Genomic DNA, 26,790 nt, shown 5'->3' with positions numbered 1-26,790 from the left:
GTCTCTGTCCTGAACCTCTGAGTTCTTTCCATGAGACAGGCAGGTATCAGAGTGTGTGGTGATGTTGTGGCTCAGTGTGATGAGCTGAGCTGTAGTCCAGTAAAGACAGATGACGTTCTAACTCAGTGTGTTTGTATGAGCAGGAGAGAAAACCACAGTGACACAGAGGAAGAGGGCGGGCTTCACTCAGCCTCTCTACCAACAAACCTCAACAGTTGATCACAGAGCACCGAGCAGGACCATGAAGGAGACGTCTCTACATCTGCTCTGTGAGTACACTGTCTGTCTGTCTGTCTGTCTGTCTGAACCTGTCTGCTGCCTCTGGAATAACTGATGATGGAGGAGAGGACATGAAAACACAGTCAGGCTGAACTCAGGTCAGTAACAAGCTGCAGGTCCACACAGGAACTGGAGTGGTCTCAGTGACGACAGGGAAGAAGTTCAACAATGATGGACTGACTTTAACTGGGACACTAATGTCTTCAGTCACTGGTGTGGTTCAGAGAGGACTGATGGTTCATTATAGATCAACCAACACTCAGTGAACATCACAATGATAATGGTAATAATGATTTGAACTGTTTTTAAACACCTCAAAAGTGTAATAGCACAAGAACCAAACAATAAAAAGCAGAAAGTGACACAAAGAGCTGAGTATAATAAAGAGAAGAATCAGCTGGAGCAGTGAAACATGTGGAGTGAAAACAGGGAAGGCAGACAGATTCATTTATTTGATGCAAACATCCAGCCACACACTGCTGTTCAGACCTCTTCACTTCTCTGACATTGTGTTATGTTGAAGCCTTTTCATCAGACTGAGCGCTCATGCTCCTCTGATTTCTCTGGATTGTTGTGTTGAAATCCAGAAATACTCCAACCAGCCTGTCTGACACTAACAATCATACCACGCTCAAACTGACATCACATTTTCTCCCCATTCAAACATCTGATGTGAACAATGACTGAAGCTCCTGACCTGGATCTGCAGGACTGTATCAATTACACATGATTGGCTGATTGTGTCACTGCACAAATAAACAGGTGTTCCTAATAAACTGCTTTTCTATGCACTGCACACATGAGTGTTAGCTTTTAAGTAGCATTGTTTCCTTTGTCAAACTCTTGTGTTTCATTCCTCTGTAGTTGTGAGCTCACTGCTGATCTGCTCAACAAACCAAGGTCAGTAAACTTGTTCTGTCTCTGTTTCCATCTGTTCATCCTCAGGATTCTTCCTCATTAGAACTGATGCTTTCAGTAGAGAACTCTGAGAGAAAAAGCTGGAAAAGACAATGAAGATCATTTCAAGTGTTTTCATGTTGATAGGCTTCACATGTTGACTCATATGTTGCTGAAAAACTCTGAGAACATCTTTCCAGTCTGAGACACTGAACTCTGCAGCATTAAATGAGCAGCTGTTCATCAGCTGAACATCAGTGTCTTTACTCTTTGCTCCAGCTTCAGAGAAACAGTCACACAAGCTGTTTGAGCTTTGTGTTTGTTTGACAACCAGAAAAACTTTCAGCACTTTTTCATTTCAACCCTCAGCTCGTCTGACTGTGAGTCCCAGCAGATCACAGATGTTTGAAGGAGACTCTGTCTCTCTGAGCTGTGAGGAGGACGACAGCTCTGCTGGATGGAGGCTGTGGAGGACGACAACCAAACAAACCAGAGCTGAGTGTAAAGAATGGGGAGAATCATCTGGTTCTTCTTGTATCATCAGCTTCATCTTCCCAGTGGACAGTGGAGTTTACTGGTGTGAGTCCAGAGAGGGAGCAACCAGTAACATCATCAACATCACTGTCACTGGTAAGATCAGACTGTGGAGTTAGTATTGATGAAGCTGTGTGTAAATGGATGAAATGCTGTAGTTTGTCTCTGTGTTGAGGTGGATCAGTGATCCTGCAGAGTCCTGTCCTCCCTGTGATGGAGGGACATGATGTCACTCTGCACTGTAAAACAAAGACCACTCCCTCCAACCTCCCAGCTGCTTTCTATAAAGATGGCTCCCTCATCAGGACTGAGCCTACAGGTCACATGACCATCCACCATGTTACCAAGTCTGATGAAGGCCTCTACAAGTGTAACATCAGCAGTGATGGAGAGTCTCCACCCAGCTGGATCACTGTCACAGGTCAGGAGGACAAACAGGATTCTTCAGTCATTAGAATGAGACGTTTCTGACTTTACCTTCAGTAAAGTAACGAGGGTTAAATTTAGAGAGATGTTGGAAGAGATGGAGAAATAAACTCCAACAGGAAAATGAGTCAATGTTTTATCTTGTTTTCAGTTTAAGAGATTTTAATGATTGTTTTTGTTCATTTTAGAGAAACCCACCACACCTGGACCTACACCCACCCCCACCTCCTGTTCCTCCTCTTCCCCTTCTTCTAGTTCCACTGACACCACCTCTCCTCCTCCTCCTTTCCCTCTGATGGAGGTTGTTGTCTCTGTCTGTGGTCTGGTTGTTCTGGTGTTACTGGTTCTTCTGGTGACTCTGTGTGTCCGGAGGAAATCTAAAGGTGAGACACAGACTCAGGTATTATCTGTATTTATCATAGGCATATATCTATACATGTGTAAATATTATACATTGCAGTCATGTATGTATGCACACTTGGAAAATACACAGCACAGCACAGGCTGAATATATGTATATATTGTTAATATTGTTGTTATTGTTGCATACTACTGCTGCTCGCCATTTGCACTATATACTGGTTATATTCTATTTTATACTCTTGTATTATTCTATCTTGTACTGTATTTTTGTTGCATTCACATACGGACTACTGTAACAACCGAATTTCCCTTCGGGGATGAATAAAGTCTTCTATCTATCTATCTATCTATCTATCTATCTATCTATCTATCTATCTATTTACATTCTGTTTCTGTTGATGTTCATGTTTCCAGATTTATATTACATTAACAAATAATTTTCACATCTCAGCTACAGTTCAAACCAGTTTTCATTAATGAAGTTTTATGTTGTTGTTTGTTTTTTTTTTTTTCAGCTGATGCAGAGAGAGTTGGAGAAAATGACGTCAAAACATCACGTCAGCCAATCAGACAGAGCAGAGGTAATGTGTGTGTGTGTGTGTGTGTGTGTGTGTGTCAGTATATTAGTGTATTAGTGTATTAGTGAACAGGGTGAGGGTTCAGTGTGAACAAGTGTAGACAGACAAACTGTGCTTCTGTCTTTGTGAGGACTAGTTTGGGTTTGAAGAGAATTCATCTTAAAATCTGAGGACATGGTGTTAAATTAATGACTGAGGAAAGTGAGGACATTATAACGAAGTGGGGACATGTTGTATTAGTGATATTCTAAAATATGAGGACTCTGAAAACTGAGGACATTTAGTGCATTTTTACAGCACACTATGAGGACACTTTGCAATGTGGGGACATTTTATAAAGTGGGGTGTTTTTATGAAGTGAGGACAGTTTGGAATGAGAGGAGTTATTCTGGAAGTCAGGACAATGTTTTGGGAAATAGACACAGTCATGAATTATGGGGACAGTCTGTGATGTGGGGACATGTTTAAAAAGTAAGGGTATTTTTATGAGGACTTTTTTTTACAAAGTGAGGACATTTGTATAAAATAAAGATGCTCATTATTTCTGCAGGACATTTTTACTCATTGATGTGACTGAGTTTTAATGTGAAAGATACATTAACATGCAGCATTAACAACACACTGTCCTTACATTTGGTTTGTTTTAAAGATAAAAACATCAACTTCATCAGATTGAATCCTCTTCAGTCCATGAGGTTTCAGACTGTAGTGTAGTGTGCTGTGTTGAAGACAGTGTGTGCTGTGGTTGGTTGGTTGGACTGTGTGTTTGTACCCTGCAGTGAATCAGTCAACAGAAGCTAACAGCTCTGTGGTCGTCCAGTTTCCTGTTTCTGCTCAACCTGCACATGTTTCACTGCAGAGATATTATTAGACTAAAGACAGAAAACATCGAGTTTAGAACTTTACACATTCATGTCTGCAGACAGACAGTAGATCTGAATATCTGATGTGTTTTTCTTTATTTTTTTATCAGGGTTGCTGCAGTAGAGGAAGCTGCACTAACAGCTCAGTTCAGGGATCAGTGGTTGTACCTGCAGTAATGTAACCTGTTTGTTTTTTTCAGAGTGTTATTCAGTTGCAGTTTACTCAGGAGTGAGAAGAAGAGGAGGCGATTCATCATCAGAGGTACAGCTGCTCTTCTTTGTCTCCATCATGGTCCAACACTACAACAAGAGTCTACAGCCATGAGACAGTGAGGCTGTGCTCTGAGCTAAATGCTAACACCAACATGCTAACATGCAGCTGTCCTTAGTTTAACATCTTAGCTTACAGAGCATGTTAAAGACTCAGTCAGGACAAACAGGAATGTGTCTCATCATAAAACAATTCAATATTCTATAAATGAATAAAATCTGAGCAAAGGTTTCTGCTCAACAACAGCCTGACCAGAAGCTGCATCAGGTCAGTTTAGTTCCTACAGAGTCTGGTTTAACCCCAGTAAAGTCTGGTCTGGTTTAGCCTGAGACAGTCTTCCAACAAGTCCCACAGGACTGAGGCCAAGTCTGGAGCCTTGATTTATCATCAGCATTCACCAGTTAGGAAAGTCTGTGTTTTAATGTTAAATATTGTCAGTTTAAACTCCTGTTTCTTCTTGTTTCAGTGACTCATTGACAGGACGAGCTGCCACAGCTTCCTGAAGCAGCAGAGAATGGATGGATGAAGGATGAGGCTGGTTTTATTCTGGTTTTTTCCCCTGTTAACAGACTCCATGTAAAGACCCAAACCAACAGTGTGTTAGTCTGTAATACTCTGAGCTGGTCACTGTAACTTTGAACAAACAAACAGGAGGAAATGATGCAGTATAAAGTCCTGCTCTTATAACCAGTACACAAACATTACATCAGTGCTTCCTAACACATTCTAAGTTAGCTGTGGAGCTGCTGTTAATAAGGTCATTTTCAGTTTGTATTGATGTAAAGTCCTGGTCAACAAACATTAGTTCTCCAGTGAAGACGACTGTGTTTTACTGTATTCTGATTGATCTGTTGATGTGTCCGTCTGAGGCTGTGGCTGTTGGTTCAAGTTAATAAACAGTTAAACATTTCTGCTTCCAACTGCATCACAGTGTCATTAAACAATCTTCAGTGTCTCTGCTCAGGACTGTTAAACAGATGAGTATAAACTGTCTCCGGTTCATGTGTCAGGGACTATTTTCAGCAGCGGATTAGTACGGGTAGTCTGCAGTGAGAATCCACAGACTCTGATCCACACAGAACGTGTTGGTAGATATGTTGTTAGTTTGGATCTGATCAGACTTTAAGAAGGTGAAACCAACAGGAGTGTGTCTCCTGTCTGAAGGTTTGAAGCAGGATGTAACAGAGGAGACAGACTCAGACTCTTCAGGCCTTTAACAAACCTTTTAAAACCTCTTCTTGGTGGTTTCACTGAGCTGAACTGAAGCTGCTGAGGTTTCTCTCTTCAGTCTGTTCTGCTGATTCATGTATAAGGTGTGACAGTGTTAATCTGTTTTAAAATGTGTGAAGTTATTTTAATAGAAGTCACATATAGAGAGAAGAGATGGAGAAATAAACTCCAACAGTAAAATGAGTCAGTGTTTTATCTTGTTTTCAGTTTAAGAGATTTTAATGATTGTTTTTGTTCATTTTAGAGAAACCCACCACACCTGGACCTACACCCACCCCCACCTCCTGTTCCTCCTCTTCCCCTTCTTCTAGTTCCACTGACACCACCTTTCCTCCTCCTCCTCCTTTCCCTGTGATGGAGGTTGTTGTCTGTGTCTGTGGTCTGGTTGTACTGGTGTTACTGGTTTTTCTGGTGACTCTGTGTGTCCAGAGGAAATCTAAAGGTGAGACACAGACTCAGGTATTATCTGTATTTTTCTATTTACATTCTATTTCTGTTGATGTTCATCTTTCCAGATTTATTTTACATTAACAAATAATTTTCACATCTCAGCTACAGTTCAAACCAGTTTTCATTAATGAAGTTTTATGTTGTGCTTTGTTTTGGTTCTTTCCAGCTGATGCAGAGAGAGTTGGAGAAAATGATGTCAAAACATCACAGCAGAGGTAATGTTTTGTGTGTGTGTGTGTGTGTGTGTGTATGTGTGTGTGTATTATTATATAAGTGTATCAGTATATTAGTGTATTAGTACATTACTGTATAAGTATACAAGTGTATTAGTGAACAGGGTGAGGGTTCAGTGTGAACAAGTGTAGACAGACAAACTGTGCTTCTGTCTTTGTGAGGACTAGTTTGGGTTTGAATTCATCTTAAAATCTGAGGACATGGTTTTAAATTAATGACTGAGGAAAGTGAGGACATTATAATGAAGTGGGGACATTTTGTTTTAGTGATATTCTAAAATATGAGGACTCTTTGAACAGTGAGGACATTTTTAGAGATTTAGTGCATTTTTACAGCACACTCTGAGGACACTTTGCAATGTGGGAACATTTCATAAAGTGGGGTGTTTTTATGAAGTGAGGACAGTTTGGAATGAGAGGAGTTATTCTGGAAGTCAGGACAATGTTTTTGAAAATAGATACAGTCATGAATTATGGGGACAGTCTGTGATGTGGGGACATGTTATAAAGTAAGGGTATTTTTATGAGGACTTTTTTACAAAGTGAGGACATTTGTATAAAATAAAGATGCTCATTATTTCTGCAGGACATTTTTACTCATTTGATGTGACTGAGTTTTACTGTGAAAGATACATTAACATGCAGCATTAACAACACACTGTCCTTACATTTGGTTTGTTTTAAAGATAAAAACATCAACTTCATCAGATTGAATCCTCTTCAGTCCATGAGGTTTCAGACTGTAGTGTAGTGTGCTGTGTTGAAGACAGTGTGTGCTGTGGTTGGTTGGTTGGACTGTGTGTTTGTACCCTGCAGTGAATCAGTCAACAGAAGCTAACAGCTCTGTGGTCGTCCAGTTTCCTGTTTCTGCTCAACCTGCACATGTTTCACTGCAGAGATATTATTAGACTAAAGACAGAAAACATCAAGTTTAGAACTTTACACATTCATGTCTCTGTTCACTCTGCACACAGACAATATAGAAACTGTTTTACTCTTTAATGTGAATAATAATTACATGAAGTAAACTTCCATCAGGAATATCCACTGTTTTCAGTCTGAATATGATGAAACATATAGAAAATGAGCAGAGTTGGACTTTATGAAAACATCAGTTAGAAAAACAAAGAGGAATGTGTGTGTTGTCTCAAAGTAAGATTTGAAGCAGGATCTAAGAGAGGAGAGACTCAGCAGCAGACCAGAGATCCTCAGCCTCTGTTTTCTACAAACTGACCTTTAATGAAGCTGATGGTTTCTAGTTGATTTTAAATGTACTTGTTAAACCACAGCAGCAGCTTCCTCCTGTTTATTCCAGTCTGAACTGTGAAGTTTGAAGAGTCTCATGACAGTCTGTTCTGCTGTGTCTGATGGTATCATGTTTATAGTGTGAAGTCTGTTTATCTGTTTTGTCCTTTGGTGTGAAATGCATCAGTTTGTTTTAACAGAAGTCAGCAGCTGCTGTCGTCCAGCTTCCTCTTTCTCATCAACACTCTGCAGTTATAGCTGGTCTCACAGCAGAGGTGTTAAGAAGGAAAAAGTAGAAACATGCAGACATTAACGTCTCATTTGATCCCTGCAGTAAAAATATTCTCCATACTACTAGCAGTGCTAACAGCAGCAGTGTTTACACTGGTATCAGTTGTAGTAGCTGCAGTAATGTGATGTGTGTTTTGTTTTTCAGAGAGTGATCCAGCTGCAGTCTACTCAGCAGGGAGAAAGGACGGTGTCAGTTATGGACAAAAAGCCAGCAGACCAAAAAAGACCAGAGGTAAAGCTGCTCTTTAGCCATGCTAACAGGTTCCATCTGCCTCCTGCTTCTGCTTCTGTAGAGATGTAAAGTGGTATCAATAAGACAACAGTAGTAAAGTAGTAATAACAATAGTAGCAGTAAAACTAGAAGCAGTATTAATAATTTCTAATTCTAACAGCAGGTGTTGAGCAGAGTTGTAGCAGCAGCAGGAGGTTTGTCATCACAGATCAGACTCTACAGCTGCAGAGAGATGGAAGAACAGAATACTATGAGAAAGGAAGATATCGAGTTAGTAACAAGTATTTATGGAAAATGAATTCATACTGAGAGAGAGAGAGGAGCACAGTGCATCATGGGAAATCCTCTGCCAGTCTAGGCCTACAGCAGCAGAACTAGAGGATGGTTCAGGTCTGATCCAGTTCTGACTATGACCTTTATTAAAGAGGAAAGTTTGAAGTCTGAGAGCTGAAGGTTCTGCCTCCCATAATAATATCATTAAATAAAATAATAAAAGAAGTGACTAATATCTCAATAGAACACTTCATTCTCTGGCCTCTTAGATACAGTTTTACAATCCAGTCACTTAGACGTCTTAATTCAACAGTTTATTACTGAGGTGTAGCTGGTGGTGTTGTACTGGGATCCATTCTTCCTCCTCATGTTTTCAAACTGAATGAAAACAATAGAAACACCTGTTGACATGACCACTGACCTATGATTTTTTTATTTAGCGTGTCCACCAGAACCAGAGGTGGTCTCCTCTCCACTGAGGTAGACCTTCACTCCTTCACACCGGTCCACCCACTGACGTCCTCCTGCTGACTGTAACTGCTCACCACAGCCTCTCACACCAGACAACACTCATTTTATCATGTTTGATATGTTCCCTTTCTCTGCTTCTAATGCTGCTTCATCTTATTTGAAAAATCTTCATCAACTAAAACTAAAGATGGAAAGAAGAGACTCAGAGTTTCCACCTCTCAGTGTTTCAGATCAGTGATCAGCTCCAACATGTTACTATTCTCATTTCTATGTTCCTGTTTACCAGAATCTGATGATAGCTGCCATTAGTTTAGTGGTTAATGAAGTCATGAACTTTACTGTTATTTCTAATCTTTGTGTTTTTGGAGCCTGCTCTTGTTCCTGCAGCAGTGATCTGGTTTCTCTGCAGGATCAATAAACTTTAGTCTCATTAGTTGTTGTCGTGTGGTTCTGTGGGTTTCATGAAGCTGTGAAATGGAAAATGTGACTGGTTCTGTTTTGGTTGTGGCTAACACCGATCCACACCTCTGTTCAGTGCAGAAACAACAAACACCACAACCGCAGACTATAAACAGCAGCAACACTGTTCAGAGGTGAGAAACTGTGAAGAGAACGAGCCTCAGTCCAGAGTGTCTGTGTGATTCAAGAGTTTCAGTCTTTAATCAGTGAACTATTGATTAGATTGACTCTGTAAAGTCTCTGCTCTGTTTAAACATCAGACGTCACAGAATCATCTGATCATCAGATGTGGACGTGGACGATGGAGACTCGTCCTCTCCTCTGTCATTTGAAATCCTCACAGTGTGACTGCTTGGCTCTGTGCAGTGCTGTTATTAAGCCTTTATCTCCTGAGCCTTTGTTAGTTTGATGGTCTAAATGTTTCACTGACATCAGTCTGTGTCATTATTCAGTGTTCACAGTCAATCAGCTACATGTCAGAACCAAACAAGAAAAGTCAGAAGATGAAGGGTTAATAAGTTTTGATTTGAAATGGGAAATCAGTTTGTAGAGAGACTTGTTCTTAATATTCAGTGTTTGAATGTGTTTTACATGAGTTTTCTGTGTAATGAAACATTTCACTGTGTTTCAGGATGGTGTGTTTTTGTAGCTGAACCTTTGAAAAAGGTTTGAAATCTGATCCCTGAGCTGTGAGATGACTTGTTCCTTCCTGGTTCAGTGTTCCAGCTGTTTGTGTTCCTGCAGCTTTTTGTCCCTCCTCCTCTCCTGTTCTTCTCTGTAGCTCCGCCCAGGTGATACCTGATCACTGATCAATGAGGCTGATCAGCATCAGAATCAGTGCTGGTCCTGCTCCTCAGTCTGGACTTTCTTTGATTTGGTGTCACTGATGAAGTTTCTCAGTTGTTGTGGTCTTTATGTTAATAAATGCTGTGGAGTTAAAGTCAGTTCATCCTCATTTTTACTGACAGTTGTTCACTGTCGTCTCTCTGTGTTTACGCCATTTTGTTTTCTGACGCTGGCCACTGTTTGTATCCTCCATCTTTACTGAGCAGTCAAAGCACACAGAGACAGTTCAGGAGGAAAGCTTTCATCATTTATTCCCTCACATCACTTATTGTGCTGCCACCTGCTGGCTGTCTGTTGTCACTGCATTAACCATCCATCTCCAGTTCTTCTGGATGAAGTTTTTTAATACTTCAAACACTCTGTTGTATTTTCTGGTTGTATTCTAATAAAGAGACTGAGGAATAATGATTTATGGTCAGTGTAGCAGTGATAAAACAACAAATCTAATGGTGCTCTAAGACGTTCACACAGTTTTTCTGGATGAAGTTATTGATCAGTGATGATGTTCACCACTGTCTGATTCAAACAGAACATGTATATATATATAACCTCAGCACAGAGCCAAACCCAGCTGATGAGGCTGCAGCTCAGACTGTCACATGACCTCCTTCTACGTCACCTGCAGTGATGGAGCGCAGACGGTTTACACTGCCACCTGCTGGACAGTGTAAGAACTGTTTCCCTCTGAAACAAAGGAGCTCAGTGAACAGGAAGTGTTTGTTTGACTCTTTCATCATATTGATGGAAGCTAATATTAGTTTGGGTTCTGTGATGACAGATGAACTAATGATCTGATCAGAGAGTGCAGGTTATTTCAGTAACCATCAGTGTGTAGTCTTGAAGTGTTTGGAGCGGCTGGTTTCCCAGCACATCAGGGACTGCCTTCCTCCCTCCTTTGACCCCCACCATTTCGCCTACAGAGTGAACCCGGTCGACAGAGGACGCCGTTGCTCTAACACTCCACGGGGCGCTGAGTCATCTGGAAAACTGAAAGAGCTACATGAGGATGCTCTTTGTGGATTACAGCTCCAGAAAACTAAAGAACTCAGCTGTGTTACCTGTGGACAGGTGCAGTCTCCCCTCAGGGATGGACAGACTGAGCAGTGAGAGGAAGCAGCCAGCAGGGGGCAGCACAGCATCACAACACTACAACACTGTGAGTGATTTTAAAGATGGAGATACCATCCAGACTACCATGACCTGGATGACTGAGAACCTTCACAGACGTCTGTTTCTCCTCCCTTCTTGTCTCCTCCCTCCTCCCTGTGTCCACCTGTGTTACCTGCAGAGTAGAAGCAGGTGTGAGGTATCAGTGTCAGGTAGGTGATGACTGAAGAACAGAACAGAATCCATTTCCTCTTCAAACTCCTGTCAGACATTATCTACTGCACTTTGATCACATCACTCATACCAGCTGTTTTCTACAAAGTCTCATCAACAACATCTTTAGAAAACACCAACATCTGATCTGTGATCAGCCTTCACTCTCACATCAACAACCAGGAAGCTGCTGCTCCAAAACCCACCTGAGTCTGGACTCTACCAACTCACCTGAGTCTAGACTCTACCACCTCACCTTTAACATCCAGGTAAATGATGTTGATGGGCTCAGTCTTCAGAGTAGATCTCTTCCTGCGGTTTGTTCCTCCCTGGATGATGTGACACTCGTATCTTCCTGTGTCCTCTCTCTTCACATTCTTCAGAGTCAAAGACACGTCACCGTCCTCCATCTGTCTGTCCACCAGCTCCACCCTGTTCTTAAAAGAGGGATGCTGCTCGTCTGGAACAGACTGATCGGCCCGCTGAAAAAAGACAAAGATCAGGTCTGGTCCACTCTACAACTGTGATGTTGGTGTTTGGAGCTCGACATGGCAGAGTGACATTGTCTCCAGGATCAGCTGTGATGTTCTGAACTGAAGGAGAGAGAGAAAACACAGGTCAGAGGTTAAAGGTCAAAGTGCAACTCCTCACTTCAACATCAGCCAATCAGAGAGAGGGACTGTCAGAGAGGGACACTGGTCTCAGCTGGACTGGATCTCACACACACACACACAGTATAGAACAGCTGAGTGTCACAGTGTTGTTACATTAGACAATGTGTTTGAGATCAGAGCTGCCTGGTGGACAAACTCAACCCAAGGCATCATGGGATTTCCAGTGGACAGTGAACAAAGATCAACTTCATGTGACTTGATGGTCAATGTGAAACGTCAGTGACTGCTGAGGTGGAGTATAAACAGCTTCCTGTAGTGTGACTGAGCAGCGTTTGTCTTCATCAGATATATCCATCTCACTGTGGAAACCTGCAGAGCTGCACTGTGTTTTAAATTCAAACAATACAAGTATTCACTTCAATCTGTCAGACCTCCCTTTACTCAGCCAAAGACATGTTGTTGTAAAACAGTCAGGCCTCAGACATCAGTCCACACACATGAAATGAAATCTGAGTGATGAATGAATGTGAGTGAGTGCTGATGTGTCCCACATGGAAAACCTACCACAGCATAAAGTCTCACAGCTGACAGTGTATATCAGAGACACAAGGTCAAGACCTTTAAGTAGAGATTTCTTCTATTTCAGATCCAGTCATGACAAACAGACTAATTTAATGTGTAGTTATTATCATCATCACAACTAAATACAAAGATGTGGTTTCCTTCTTCCCATTGTGGAATGAACAGAAGTCATTTTCTCTTCTTAACAAATGTAAAAAGCTCCCATGACAGGAAACTGTATATTTCTGTCTGAACACAGTTTACTCTGAACCCCTGCACAGTTTCATCACTTTAATGGCTCAACTTCCTTTATGTTATTTTATTCAGACACAGTTAAGGGATAAACAGTTTTCCAGATGTTTACTAATCAAACAAATACAAATCAATGACCAAACCACTTCCACCTGAAGTGTCCTCAGGATTTGATTCAGTATTTTTGTGAGTATTTCTGGGTCTGACAGTGGAGAGACCTGAGAGGAGGCAGACTGTACTGGTGATTATCATGGCTGCCACTGACATACTTCCAGGTCTCAGTTAGCAACAAGGATGAGCAGGAACTTTATGAAGCAGAAATTCAACCACGGCCAAAACTTCTACCCAGCATGCATCACGTGGAGTCAGTGGCAGGTGTGTGGTTCTGGTCTGATTTTAGTTCAGGAAAATATCATCTCCACATGAATTTAAACAGTAACTGTGAGCTGAGATGGAGGTTTACAACACACACCTGGATCTTTTTAACAGCAGAGGCCACGGATGATGAATTAATGCAGACTCTGAACTGAGCTGGATTTTAGTGTCTCTGTTAGCACCTGGTCCTTAATCCACTGAGACTCTATAATAACATGCTGTCAGTGTAATGTCGGTGACAGCAGCTGTCTGTAACGTGAATCAAAGCAGAGCTCACCTTCAGAGGCAGAGACCAGGACCCAGAGAGACAGCAGAGTCCACAGTGACGCAGATGTTGAAACAGACATGATCAGTCCAACTGGTCCCGATGATCCAACAGGTTCCTATCAACATCCAGGAGCCGCCTTATTTACAGCAAACCCACATTAAACCAAGAAACCTTCCGCTTTAAGACGAAGCTGTGTGAAGAGGAAACGGTGGAAAGTCCCGGACTGAGACAAGAGCCGCACCCGAGACCGAGGGAGGAGTTTTCTAACGGTCCGTCAGTCTAGAGGCGGATCATAGTCCGAGCTCATGAGAACTCCAGAGTCCGAGTCAAGACAAACATTGAAGTGTGAAGCAGATCATGAATGGTGTGTGGAGGAAAAACACTCATCAACCACTCAGCATGAAACAGTGTGGAGGATGTTTCACTGTCTGTAACTTAGTTCCTCCTTCACACAGCTCACATCACTTCTATTTCCTGCTCATCAGAACCCAGTGACTGTCTGAAGGGGTTCTCTTCAGCTGAGAGTCAGTGTCAGGTGCTGCTGATGAACATGATGATGAAGGTGTGAGAGCTGCTCTTCATCCTGTCCTGTGTCCTCAGAACCTCCACCCTGCACTTCCTGTCAGACACTGAGAGGAGAAGCTCCTCCCAGCTCATGAGGGCAGAGCTCCACCTGCTGTTTCAACCAGGTCATGTCCTCCTCTGCTGCACTGATCCTGTTCATCATCACAGAACCAGAACCAAGCTGAAGGTCTGGCTAAAGTGGATCCACCAGGGCAAAGCTCCTGTCTGTAAGGACATTATAGAGGTCTGTGATGACGTCTGTCCTACAGTCAGAATGACATGTGTGTCTCTACAAACTCACAGCACTGATTTCTACAACCTGTTACACACAGCAGGAAAATCTAGTCATGAATGCACAGACCACAACCCTGAGGAAACACTCTGAAAACTCCACATGGAAATGAAGCTGGTGTGTGTGAATGAGGAAATCTGAACACACACATTTAACAAGCTGAACAAACCAGAGAGAGGCTCAGAAACATGTTGGATTTCCACAGGAAGCAGAAATGTATTGAACAGTGTTCAGATAGTGATGACGATCTCTTTCTCTGATTCACAGACAAACAGCGCCCTCTGCTGCTCTGTAGAAAACCACCCTGATAAGAAGCACAGACTGTGATCCACAGCACAGTGTCAATAAAGTTTAGTGTTGACAGCAGAGGAAAGTTGACCTTCAGCTGAAGCATCTCAGAGCTGCAGAGAACAGAAGCTTCATGTGTGATGTTGGTTCAACAAAGACTCACATTATGTTCAGCTCTGGTTACATGTCTGTTCTTTAAGCCGTTAGCAACAATGGACTTTTTCTATTGGGCCTCTACACTTTGAAGCAAAGGTGGACACAGAGAGAGATGCAGGAGACGAGACAGAGAGAGACAGGAACATTGGACAAAGATCCTGAACCAGACTCAGAGCAGAGATGTTACACTCACACTTTCTGATCTGTGTCTTCACACATTTGAAATAAAGCTCATCTTCCCAGTTTTCTCTGAGCATGAGACAGGCAGGTATCAGAGTGTGTGGTGATGTTGTGGCTCAGTGTGATGAGCTGAGCTGTAGTCCAGTAAAGACAGATGACGTTCTAACTCAGTGTGTTTGTATGAGCAGGAGAGAAAACCACAGTGACACAGAGGAAGAGGGCGGGCTTCACTCAGCCTCTCTACCAACAAACCTCAACAGTTGATCACAGAGCACCGAGCAGGACCATGAAGGAGACGTCTCTACATCTGCTCTGTGAGTACACTGTCTGTCTGTCTGTCTGTCTGTCTGAACCTGTCTGCTGCCTCTGGAATAACTGATGATGGAGGAGAGGACATGAAAACACAGTCAGGCTGAACTCAGGTCAGTAACAAGCTGCAGGTCCACACAGGAACTGGAGTGGTCTCAGTGACGACAGGGAAGAAGTTCAACAATGATGGACTGACTTTAACTGGGACACTAATGTCTTCAGTCACTGGTGTGGTTCAGAGAGGACTGATGGTTCATTATAGATCAACCAACACTCAGTGAACATCACAATGATAATGGTAATAATGATTTGAACTGTTTTTAAACACCTCAAAAGTGTAATAGCACAAGAACCAAACAATAAAAAGCAGAAAGTGACACAAAGAGCTGAGTATAATAAAGAGAAGAATCAGCTGGAGCAGTGAAACATGTGGAGTGAAAACAGGGAAGGCAGACAGATTCATTTATTTGATGCAAACATCCAGCCACACACTGCTGTTCAGACCTCTTCACTTCTCTGACATTGTGTTATGTTGAAGCCTTTTCATCAGACTGAGCGCTCATGCTCCTCTGATTTCTCTGGATTGTTGTGTTGAAATCCAGAAATACTCCAACCAGCCTGTCTGACACTAACAATCATACCACGCTCAAACTGACATCACATTTTCTCCCCATTCAAACATCTGATGTGAACAATGACTGAAGCTCCTGACCTGGATCTGCAGGACTGTATCAATTACACATGATTGGCTGATTGTGTCACTGCACAAATAAACAGGTGTTCCTAATAAACTGCTTTTCTATGCACTGCACACATGAGTGTTAGCTTTTAAGTAGCATTGTTTCCTTTGTCAAACTCTTGTGTTTCATTCCTCTGTAGTTGTGAGCTCACTGCTGATCTGCTCAACAAACCAAGGTCAGTAAACTTGTTCTGTCTCTGTTTCCATCTGTTCATCCTCAGGATTCTTCCTCATTAGAACTGATGCTTTCAGTAGAGAACTCTGAGAGAAAAAGCTGGAAAAGACAATGAAGATCATTTCAAGTGTTTTCATGTTGATAGGCTTCACATGTTGACTCATATGTTGCTGAAAAACTCTGAGAACATCTTTCCAGTCTGAGACACTGAACTCTGCAGCATTAAATGAGCAGCTGTTCATCAGCTGAACATCAGTGTCTTTACTCTTTGCTCCAGCTTCAGAGAAACAGTCACACAAGCTGTTTGAGCTTTGTGTTTGTTTGACAACCAGAAAAACTTTCAGCACTTTTTCATTTCAACCCTCAGCTCGTCTGACTGTGAGTCCCAGCAGATCTCAGTTTTTTAAAGGAGACTCTGTCTCTCTGAGCTGTGAGGAGGACAACAGCTCTGCTGGATGGAGGCTGTGGAGGACGACAACCGATAAAACCAGAGCTGAGTGTAAAGAATGGGGATTATCATCTGGTTCTTCCTGTATCATCAGCTACATCCTCTCAGGGGACAGTGGAGTTTACTGGTGTGAGTCCAGAGAGGGAGCAACCAGTAACATCATCAGCATCACTGTCACTGGTAAGATCAGACTGTGGAGTTAGTATTGATGAAGCTGTGTGTAAATGGATGAAATGCTGTAGTTTGTCTCTGTGTTGAGGTGGATCAGTGATCCTGCAGAGTCCTGTCCTCCCTGTGATGGAGGGACATGATGTCACTCTGCACTGTAAAACAAAGACCACTCCCTCCAACCTCCCAGCTGCTTTCTATAAAGATGACTCCCTCATCAGGACTGAGCCTACAGGTCACATGACCATCCACCATGTTACCAAGTCTGATGAAGGCCTCTACAAGTGTAACATCAGCAGTGATGGAGAGTCTCCACCCAGCTGGATCACTGTCACAGGTCAGGAGGACAAACAGGATTCTTCAGTCATTAGAATGAGACGTTTCTGACTTTACCTTCAGTAAAGTAACGAGGGTTAAATTTAGAGAGATGTTGGAAGAGATGGAGAAATAAACTCCAACAGGAAAATGAGTCAATGTTTTATCTTGTTTTCAGTTTAAGAGATTTTAATGATTGTTTTTGTTCATTTTAGAGAAACCCACCACACCTGGACCTACACCCACCCCCACCTCCTCTTCCTCCTCTTCCCCTTCTTCTAGTTCCACTGACACCACCTCTCCTCCTCCTCCTTTCCCTCTGATGGAGGTTGTTGTCTCTGTCTGTGGTCTGGTTGTACTGGTGTTACTGGTTCTTCTGGTGACTCTGTGTGTCCGGAGGAAATCTAAAGGTGAGACACAGACTCAGGTATTATCTGTATTTATCATAGGCATATATCTATACATGTGTAAATATTATACATTGCAGTCATGTATGTATGCACACTTGGAAAATACACAGCACAGCACAGGCTGAATATATGTATATATTGTTAATATTATTGTTGTTATTGTTGCATACTACTGCTGCTCGCCATTTGCACTATATACTGGTTATATTCTATTTTATACTCTTGTATTATTCTATCTTGTACTGTATTTTTGTTGCATTCACATACGGACTACTGTAACAACCGAATTTCCCTTCGGGGATGAATAAAGTCTTCTATCTATCTATCTATCTATCTATCTATCTATCTATCTATCTATCTATCTATCTATCTATCTATCTATCTACATTCTGTTTCTGTTGATGTTCATGTTTCCAGATTTATTTTACATTAACAAATAATTTTCACATCTCAGCTACAGTTCAAACCAGTTTTCATTAATGAAGTTTTATGTTGTGCTTTGTTTTGGTCTTTTTAGCTGATGCAGAGAGAGTTGGAGAAAATGACGTCAAAACATCACGTCAGCCAATCAGACAGAGCAGAGGTAATGTTTTGTGTGTGTGTGTGTGTGTGTGTGTGTGTGTGCGTGTGTGTGTGTGTGTGTATGTGTGTATTAGTACATTACTGTATTAGTATATTAGTGTATTAGTGAACAGGGTGAGGGTTCAGTGTGAACAAGTGTAGACAGACAAACTGTGCTTCTGTCTTTGTGAGGACTATTTTGGGTTTGAATTCATCTTAAAATCTGAGGACATGGTTTTTAAATTAATGACACTGAGGACAGTGAGGACATTATAATGAAGGGGGGACATTTTGTATTAGTGATATTCTAAAATATGAGGACTCTTTGAAAACTGAGGACAGATTTAGTGCAGTTTTACAGTACACTATGAGGACACTTTGCAATGTGGGGACATTTTATAAAGTGGGGTGTTTTTATGAAGTGAGGACAGTTTGGAATGAGAAGAGTTATTCTGGAAGTCAGGACAATGTTTTTGAAAATAGATACAGTCATGAATTATGGGGACAGTCTGTGATGTGGGGACATGTTATAAAGTAAGGGCATTTTTATGAGGACTTTTTTTACAAAGTGAGGACATTTGTATAAAATAAAGATGCTCATTATTTCTGCAGGACATTTTTACTCATTTGATGTGACTGAGTTTTACTGTGAAAGATACATTAACATGCAGCATTAACAACACACTGTCCTTACATTTGGTTTGTTTTAAAGATAAAAACATCAACTTCATCAGATTGAATCCTCTTCAGTCCATGAGGTTTCAGACTGTAGTGTAGTGTGCTGTGTTGAAGACAGTGTGTGCTGTGGTTGGTTGGTTGGACTGTGTGTTTGTACCCTGCAGTGAATCAGTCAACAGAAGCTAACAGCTCTGTGGTCGTCCAGTTTCCTGTTTCTGCTCAACCTGCACATGTTTCACTGCAGAGATATTATTAGACTAAAGACAGAAAACATCGAGTTTAGACCTTTACACATTCATGTCTCTGTTCACTCTGCACACAGACAATATGGAAACTGATTTACTCTTTAATGTGAATATTAATTACATGAAGTGAACTTCCATCAGGAATATCCACTGTTTTCAGTCTGAATATGATGAAACATATAGAAAATGAGCAGAGTTGGACTTTATGAAAACATCAGTTAGAAAAACAAAGAGGAATGTGTGTGTTGTCTCAAAGTAAGATTTGAAGCAGGATCTAAGAGAGGAGAGACTCAGCAGCAGACCAGAGATCCTCAGCCTCTGTTTTCTACAAACTGACCTTTAATGAAGCTGATAGTTTCCAGTTGATTTTAAATGTACTTGTTAAACCACAGCAGCAGCTTCCTCCTGTTTATTCCAGTCTGAACTGTGAAGTTTGAAGAGTCTCATGACAGTCTGTTCTGCTGTGTCTGATGGTATCATGTTTATAGTGTGAAGTCTGTTTATCTGTTTTGTCTTTTGGTGTGAAATGCATCAGTTTGTTTTAACAGAAGTCAGCAGCTGCTGTCGTCCAGCTTCCTCTTTCTCATCAACACTCTGCACTTTTAATTGTTCTGGTCTTAAGAAAAAGAAATGTGTAAAAACCTTCTGAGATTTATAAAGTTCTTACTTGATCTCTCTCTCTGTGCCGTACCACTAACAGAGCTAACACCAGCAGTAACAGTACTGGTATGAGTTGTAGTAGCTGCAGTAATGTACCTTGTATTTTCTCTTCCAGAGAGTGATCCAGCTGCAGTCTACTCAGCAGTGAGAACAGAAGACGTCACTTATGGACAAATAGTCATCAAAGACAAAAAGTCAAAGACGAGAAAGACGAGAGGTACAGCTGCTCTTCTTTGTCTCCATCATGGTCCAACACTAGAACAAGAGTCTACAGCCATGAGACTGTGAGGCTGTGCTCTGAGCTAAATGCTAACACCAACATGCTAACATGCTCACTGTGACAGTGCTAGCATTTTAATATTAGCAAATGATGTTTACACCATGTCCACCATCTCAGCTTAGTGTTAGCATGCTAACATTAGCTGATTAGCAGTAAACACTGAAAACAGCTGAGGCTGATGGGAACTCCAGTTGTTCTGCAGGTGTTTGATCATAAACCAGAGTTTTGGACAAATTAAAATGTCGACCTGACGATGGCGCTACATGAAAATCACTACAGTCCTGGAGGATCAGAGTACTTATTAAGTAAATGTACACAAACATTATATAAAAATACTTAATGACACGTAAAAGTCCTGCATTTAAAATCCTACTTAACCCTTTCCTGCACAGTGTCCTCTACAGTGGACAGCTGTTAAAAAGCTGTTTTCTTCTATATGAGTAGGTTTTGATGGTAAAGTTGCACATCAGCCACCACACTGGACTCTAGAGTGTTGTTCCAGACACTGCCACCCACTGGCCAGTCAAATTTCTCAACCAAGATGGCCGATGGATGGCCATAAATGCTGAGCAGCTCAGTAATATATTGCCAATCCTTCTATAGAAAGAGACTCCTGCAGGTAAAAAGGTAACATCTAAGAAGTAATAGTATTGTTAACATTTCCAAGTATTGTTTTTATATTAGAAGAAAATTTTAAATTAATCATCTGTCCACTAAAACTTTAAAAAAAGTGTTTTAAAAAAGATCAGAAATTTTTCTTCATTCCTTAAGAAGAATAAAAACATTTAGAAAAAAATCCTGACTGAGGAGTTGAGAATTCATGCATGAAAGGGTTAAATAAAAGTACAGAAGTATTTACAGCAAAATGAAAAGAATCAGCAGTAAAATAATAAGATCCACTACACAAGTCAACAGGGGTTCAAGAAAACATGTAAACTTTATTTGTACATTTGTACAAGAACAGAAGTCACAGAGTGTTTTCAGGGATGAGAGTCTCACTCATCTCAAACTGACCTTTAATGAAGCTGATGGTTTCTAGTTTATTTTAAATGTACTTGTTAAACCACAGCAGCAGCTTCCTCCTGTTTATTCCAGTCTGAACTGTGAAGTTTGAAGAGTCTCATGACAGTCTGTTCTGCTGTGTCTGATGGTATCATGTTTATAGTGTGAAGTCTGTTTATCTGTTTTGTCCTTTGGTGTGAAATGCATCAGTTTGTTTTAACAGAAGTCAGCAGCTGCTGTCGTCCAGCTTCCTCTTTCTCATCAACACTCTACACTTTTAATTGTTCTGCTGTTAGGAAGAAAAAAACTGTAAAAACCTGTAAAAACCTTCTGAGATTTATAAAGTTCTTACTTGATCTCTCTCTCTGTGCCGTACCACTAACAGTGCTAACACCAGCACTAGCTATACTAACAGTACTGGTATGAGTTGTAGTAGCTGCAGTAATGTACCTTGTTGTCAGGGTGTCAGCTCTGAGCCAGGGCTTTTTATTTTGTAGCTCAGTTGTGTTTGTATCATTTCCTGTTTTATTTTGTAATCACTGACCTCCCTCTTGTTTCAGGTGTCTTGTCTTCCCCTTCCTTCTGTGCTCCCTCCTCCTGGTGATTACCTACCCCGCCCTAATGTGGTTCACCTGTGTCTCATTGTCTGCCCTGCTCCTGTGTATTTAGTGTCTGTGTCTCCCTGCACTCCCTGCCAGTTCGTCTTGTGCTCTTGCTGGACCTACCAGCTCTCAAGTAGCAACCTGTTTTCCAGTAGCTTCAGTTTTTTGACTCTTGCCTGTGTTTTGGACCTTGTCTCAGCTCTAGCCCTTCGGTACCGTTGCCTATTTTTGACTTTATCATTAAATACCTTGTTTGTTAATGCTGCCTCTGCCTCCTGTCTGCGCTTGTGTCCACACTGCAACCCTTGACACTTGTATTTTCTCTTCCAGAGAGTGATCCAGCTGCAGTCTACTCAGCAGTGAGAACAGAAGACATTAGTTATGGACAAATAGTCATCAAAGACAAAAAGTCAAAGACGAGAAAGACGAGAGGTACAGCTGCTCTTCTTTGTCTCCATCATGGTCCAACACTAGAACAAGAGTCTACAGCCATGAGACCGTGAGGCTGTGCTCTGAGCTAAATGCTAACACCAACATGCTAACATTAGCTGATTAGCAGTAAACACTGAAAACAGCTGAGGCTGATGGGAACTCCAGTTGTTCTGCAGGTGTTTGATCATAAACCAGAGTTTTGGACAAATTAAAATGTCGACCTGATGATGGCACTATATGAAAATCACTACAGTCCTGGAGGATCTGAGTACTTATTAAGTAAATGTACACAAACATTATATAGAAATACTTAGTTACACGTATAAGTCCTACATTTAAAATCCTACTTAACCCTTTCCTGCACAGTGTCCTCTACAGTGGACAGCTGTTAAAAAGTTGTTTTCTTCTATATGAGTAGGTTTTGATGGTAAAGCCACCACACTGGACTCTAGAGTGTTGTTCCAGACACTGCCACCCACTGGCCAGTCCATGTAAGTTGATACAAACACAAAGACACATTTTTCAACCAAGATGGCTGATGGATGGCCTTAAACACTGACCAGTTCAGGAATATATTGCCAATCCTTCTATAGAAAGAGACTCCTGCAGATACAGAAGGTAACATCAAGTACCGTAATGTCCGGACTATTAAGCTCACCTGTATATAAGCCGCGCCCATTAATTTAAAAAGAAAAAAACATTGTACACATCATAGGTCGCACTTGTCTATAAGCCGCAGGTGTCTACGTTGTAACATGAGATATTTACACATTCACGCTGCCGTCTCCAATGTCTCACCACATCATTATAAAGTAGCGGCTTATAGTCCAGAAAGTACGGTAATAGTATTGTTAACATTTCCAAGTATTGTTTTTATATTAGAAGAAAATTTTAATTAATCATCTGTTCACTAAAACTTAAAAAAAAGTGTTTTAAAAAAGATCAGAAATTTTTCTTCATTCCTTAAGAAGAATAAAAAAATTTAGAAAAAAAATCCTGACTGAGGATTTCATAATTCATGCATGAAAGGGTTAAATAAAAGTACAGAAGTATTTACAGCAAAATGAAAAGAATCAGCAGTAAAATAATAAGATCCACCACACAAGTCAACAGGGGTTCAAGAAAACATGTAAACTTTATTTGTACATTTGTACAAGAACAGAAGTCACAGAGTGTTTTCAGGGATGAGAGTCTCACTCATCTCAAACTGACCTTTAATGAAGCTGATGGTTTCTAGTTGATTTTAAATGTACTTGTTAAACCACAGCAGCAGCTTCCTCCTGTTTATTCCAGTCCGAACTGTGAAGTTTGAAGAGTCTCATGACAGTCTGTTCTGCTGTGTCTGATGGTATCATGTTTATAGTGTGAAGTCTGTTTATCTGTTTTGTCCTTTGGTGTGAAATGCATCAGTTTGTTTTAACAGAAGTCAGCAGCTGCTGTCGTCCAGCTTCCTCTTTCTCATCAACACTCTGCAGTTATAGCTGGTCTCACAGCAGAGGTGTTAAGAAGGAAAAAGTAGAAACATGCAGACATTAACGTCTCATTTGATCCCTGCAGTAAAAATATTCTCCATACTACTAGCAGTGCTAACAGCAGCAGTGTTTACACTGGTATCAGTTGTAGTAGCTGCAGTAATGTGATGTGTGTTTTGTTTTTCAGAGAGTGATCCAGCTGCAGTCTACTCAGCAGGGAGAAAGGACGGTGTCAGTTATGGACAAAAAGCCAACAGACCAAAAAAGACCAGAGGTAAAGCTGCTCTTTAGCCATGCTAACAGGTTCCATCTGCTTCCAGTCTTTATGCTAAGCTAAGCTAACCAGGTTTTCATCCAAATGTAGCTCAGATTTTAACTGAAGCTGGTGGAGCTGACTCTCCAGTCACTGCCATTAAACCACCACAGAAGAAGAAGACACAGTGAGATGAGGTTATGCAGCAACTTTTACACCTCAGCCAAACATTAAAAACTTTTTGTAATACTACTTTAAATTTCAAAATAGACATTTTATATACAGATGGAAACACACCTGTGGAGGTTTCGAGGAAAGTGTCTGAGGACTCCACCTGGGTGGTGGTTCCTGTTTTGTGTCTATATTTGTCCTCAGAGTATCACACTCCTCAGTCTCAGCAGCAGTCAGTGGATGGAGTTCATTTACATATTCACAGGTTAAAACTCTTTAGATTATTATATTTACAGAGACAGAGCCAACAGATCCACCATAAGCAGCACTAGGAGACAGTGGAGAGGAAAAACCTGGAGCAGACCCAGACTCAGGGTGGGCGGCTATCTTCTCTGTAGAGATGTAAAGTGGTATCAATAAGACAACAGTAGTAAAGTAGTAATAACAACAGTAGCAGTAAAACTGGAAGCAGTATTAATAATTTCTAATTCTAACAGCAGGTGTTGAGCAGAGTTGTAGCAGCAGCAGGAGGTTTGTCATCACAGATCAGACTCTACAGCTGCAGAGAGATGGAAGAACACAATACTATGAGAAAGGAAGATATCGAGTTAGTAACAAGTATTTATGGAAAATGAATTCATACTGAGAGAGAGAGAGGAGCACAGTGCATCATGGGAAATCCTCTGCCAGTCTAGGCCTACAGCAGCAGAACTAGAGGATGGTTCAGGTCTGATCCAGTTCTGACTATGACCTTTATTAAAGAGGAAAGTTTGAAGTCTGAGAGCTGAAGGTTCTGCCTCCCACAATAACATCATTAAATAAAATAATAAAAGAAGTGACTAATATCTCATTAGAACACTTCATTCTCTGGCCTCTTAGATACAGTTTTACAATCCAGTCACTCAGACGTCTTAATTCAACAGTTTATTACTGAGGTGTAGCTGGTGGTGTTGTACTGGGATCCATTCTTCCTCCTCATGTTTTTAAACTGAATGAAAACAATAGAAACACCTGTGGACATGACCACTGACCTATGACCTCTGTAATAAATCTAAAGTTAAAGGAAGACTTTTCTGACAGTGTCAACAGAGCTGAACGTTATCTTGGGACTGTATCAGGTTATAGAGGTGGACCTAATAAAGTGCAGACAGAGTATCTGTGCAAACCTCTGTTTACAGACAGTGGGTAGATGTGAGTGTGGAGTGTGTGTGTGTGGGTGGAGGTGAGGAGGGTCAGGGTGGGGGCAGGGTGACTGACATGGTCCACAGTTGATCCAGAGACCAGCTCCAGTGTGTGTGATGCTGTCAGTATCTGAGAGCAGAGTGTGAACAGACTGAGGCAGATCATGGAGGGAAACAGGAACTTTTTCTTCCACGTCGTCTCTAATTATCTGAACTGTGTGTTTTTATTTAGCGTGTCCACCAGAACCAGAGGTGGTCTACTCTTCACTGAGGTAGACCTTCACTCCTTCACACCGGTCCACCCACTGACGTCCTCCTGCTGACTGTAACTGCTCACCACAGCCTCTCACACCAGACTACACTCATTTTATCATGTTTGATATGTTCCCTTTCTCTGCTTCTAATGCTGCTTCATCTTATTTGAAAAATCTTCATCAACTAAAACTAAAGATGGAAAGAAGAGACTCAGAGTTTCCACCTCTCAGTGTTTCAGATCAGTGATCAGCTCCAACATGTTACTATTCTCATTTCTATGTTCCTGTTTACCAGAATCTGATGATAGCTGCCATTAGTTTAGTGGTTAATGAAGTCATGAACTTTACTGTTATTTCTAATCTTTGTGTTTTTGGAGCCTGCTCTTGTTCCTGCAGCAGTGATCTGGTTTCTCTGCAGGATCAATAAACTTTAGTCTCATTAGTTGTTGTTGTCATGTGGTTCTGTGGGTTTCATGAAGCTGTGAGATGGAAAATGTGACTGGTTCTGTTTTGGTTGTGGCTAACACCGATCCACACCTCTGTTCAGTGCAGAAACAACAAACACCACAACCGCAGACTATAAACAGCAGCAACACTGTTCAGAGGTGAGAAACTGTGAAGAGAACGAGCTTCAGTCCAGAGTGTCTGTGTGATTCAAGAGTTTCAGTCTTTAATCAGTGAACTATTGATTAGATTGACTCTGTAAAGTCTCTGCTCTGTTTAAACATCAGACGTCACAGAATCATCTGATCATCAGATGTGGACGTGGACGATGGAGACTCGTCCTCTCCTCTGTCATTTGAAATCCTCACAGTGTGACTGCTTGGCTTGTTCTTAATATTCAGTGTTTGAATGTGTTTTACATGAGTTTTCTGTATAATGAAACATTTCACTGTGTTTCAGGATGGTGTGTTTTTGTAGCTGAACCTTTGAAAAAGGTTTGAAATCTGATCCCTGAGCTGTGAGATGACTTGTTCCTTCCTGGTTCAGTGTTCCAGCTGTTTGTGTTCCTGCAGCTTTTTGTCCCTCCTCCTCTCCTGTTCTTCTCTGTAGCTCCGCCCAGGTGATACCTGATCACTGATCAATGAGGCTGATCAGCATCAGAATCAGTGCTGGTCCTGCTCCTCAGTCTGGACTTTCTTTGATTGTGTGTCACTGCTGAAGTTTCTCAGTTGTTGTGGTCTTTATGTTAATAAATGCTGTGGAGTTAAAGTCAGTTCATCCTCATTTTTACTGACAGTTGTTCACTGTCGTCTCTCTGTGTTGACGCCATTTTGTTTTCTGACGCTGGCCACTGTTTGTATCCTCCATCTTTACTGAGCAGTCAAAGCACACAGAGACAGTTCAGGAGGAAAGCTTTCATCATTTATTCCCTCACATCACTTATTGTGCTGCCACCTGCTGGCTGTCTGTTGTCACTGCATTAACCATCCATCTCCATTTCTTCTGGATGAAGTTTTTTAATTCTTCAAACACTCTGTTGTATTTTCTGGTTGTATTCTAATAAAGAGACTGAGGAATAATGATTTATGGTCAGTGTAGCAGTGATAAAACAACAAATCTAATGGTGCTCTAAGACGTTCACACAGTTTTTCTGGATGAAGTTATTGATCAGTGATGATGT

The 26,790-nt window shown here is 41.3% G+C and overlaps 3 protein-coding genes across 10 annotated transcripts in view; 2 read left to right on the top strand and 1 right to left on the bottom strand.

Annotated features, from left to right (window-relative positions):
* LOC127140086 (uncharacterized) overlaps positions 1 to 13,959 on the bottom strand; it is a 41,180-nt gene extending 27,221 nt beyond the window's left edge. For 3 of the 5 annotated variants that reach the window (XM_051068017.1, XM_051068016.1, XM_051068019.1), the window contains exon 1: positions 13,341 to 13,959. In XM_051068017.1, coding sequence (XP_050923974.1) covers positions 13,341 to 13,410 — 70 coding nt within the window. In that variant the 5' untranslated portion in view covers positions 13,411 to 13,959. The remainder of the gene's footprint in view (positions 1 to 13,340) is intronic. The other 2 variants (XM_051068013.1, XM_051068018.1) reach the window with 1 other exon arrangement.
* LOC108892674 (low affinity immunoglobulin gamma Fc region receptor II) overlaps positions 1 to 26,790 on the top strand; it is a 55,977-nt gene that overhangs the window by 19,086 nt on the left and 10,101 nt on the right. Inside the window, exons 10-14 of one of the 4 annotated variants that reach the window (XR_007810440.1) lie at positions 19,635 to 19,736; positions 21,734 to 21,835; positions 23,495 to 23,581; positions 24,028 to 24,106; positions 24,229 to 24,422. Coding sequence is in view for 2 of the 4 variants with exons in the window: in XM_051068009.1 (XP_050923966.1) it covers positions 19,635 to 19,736; positions 21,734 to 21,835; positions 23,495 to 23,581; positions 25,145 to 25,188 (335 nt within the window). In the remaining 2 variants the exon portion in view is untranslated. Of the gene's footprint in view, positions 1 to 143; positions 232 to 19,634; positions 19,737 to 21,733; positions 21,836 to 23,494; positions 23,582 to 24,027; positions 24,107 to 24,228; positions 24,423 to 25,144; positions 25,228 to 26,790 lie in introns of those variants that run through there. The other 3 variants (XM_051068009.1, XM_051068012.1, XM_051068011.1) reach the window with 3 other exon arrangements.
* Positions 167 to 5,009, top strand: LOC108892679 (low affinity immunoglobulin gamma Fc region receptor II-like). The gene is made up of 8 exons (XM_051068020.1): positions 167 to 269; positions 1,144 to 1,179; positions 1,546 to 1,806; positions 1,886 to 2,131; positions 2,325 to 2,519; positions 3,015 to 3,080; positions 4,141 to 4,202; positions 4,678 to 5,009. Exons 1-8 carry the CDS (start codon positions 242 to 244, stop codon positions 4,678 to 4,680), a joined length of 897 nt encoding a protein of 298 aa, XP_050923977.1. The 5' UTR covers positions 167 to 241; the 3' UTR covers positions 4,681 to 5,009.

The sequence above is a fragment of the Lates calcarifer genome, unplaced genomic scaffold, assembly GCF_001640805.2.
Source record: "Lates calcarifer isolate ASB-BC8 unplaced genomic scaffold, TLL_Latcal_v3 _unitig_2330_quiver_827, whole genome shotgun sequence".
NCBI lineage: Eukaryota > Metazoa > Chordata > Actinopteri > Centropomidae > Lates > Lates calcarifer.
The sequence above is the reverse complement of the archived record's forward strand: the minus strand, read 5'-3'. Positions and strand labels throughout refer to the sequence as shown.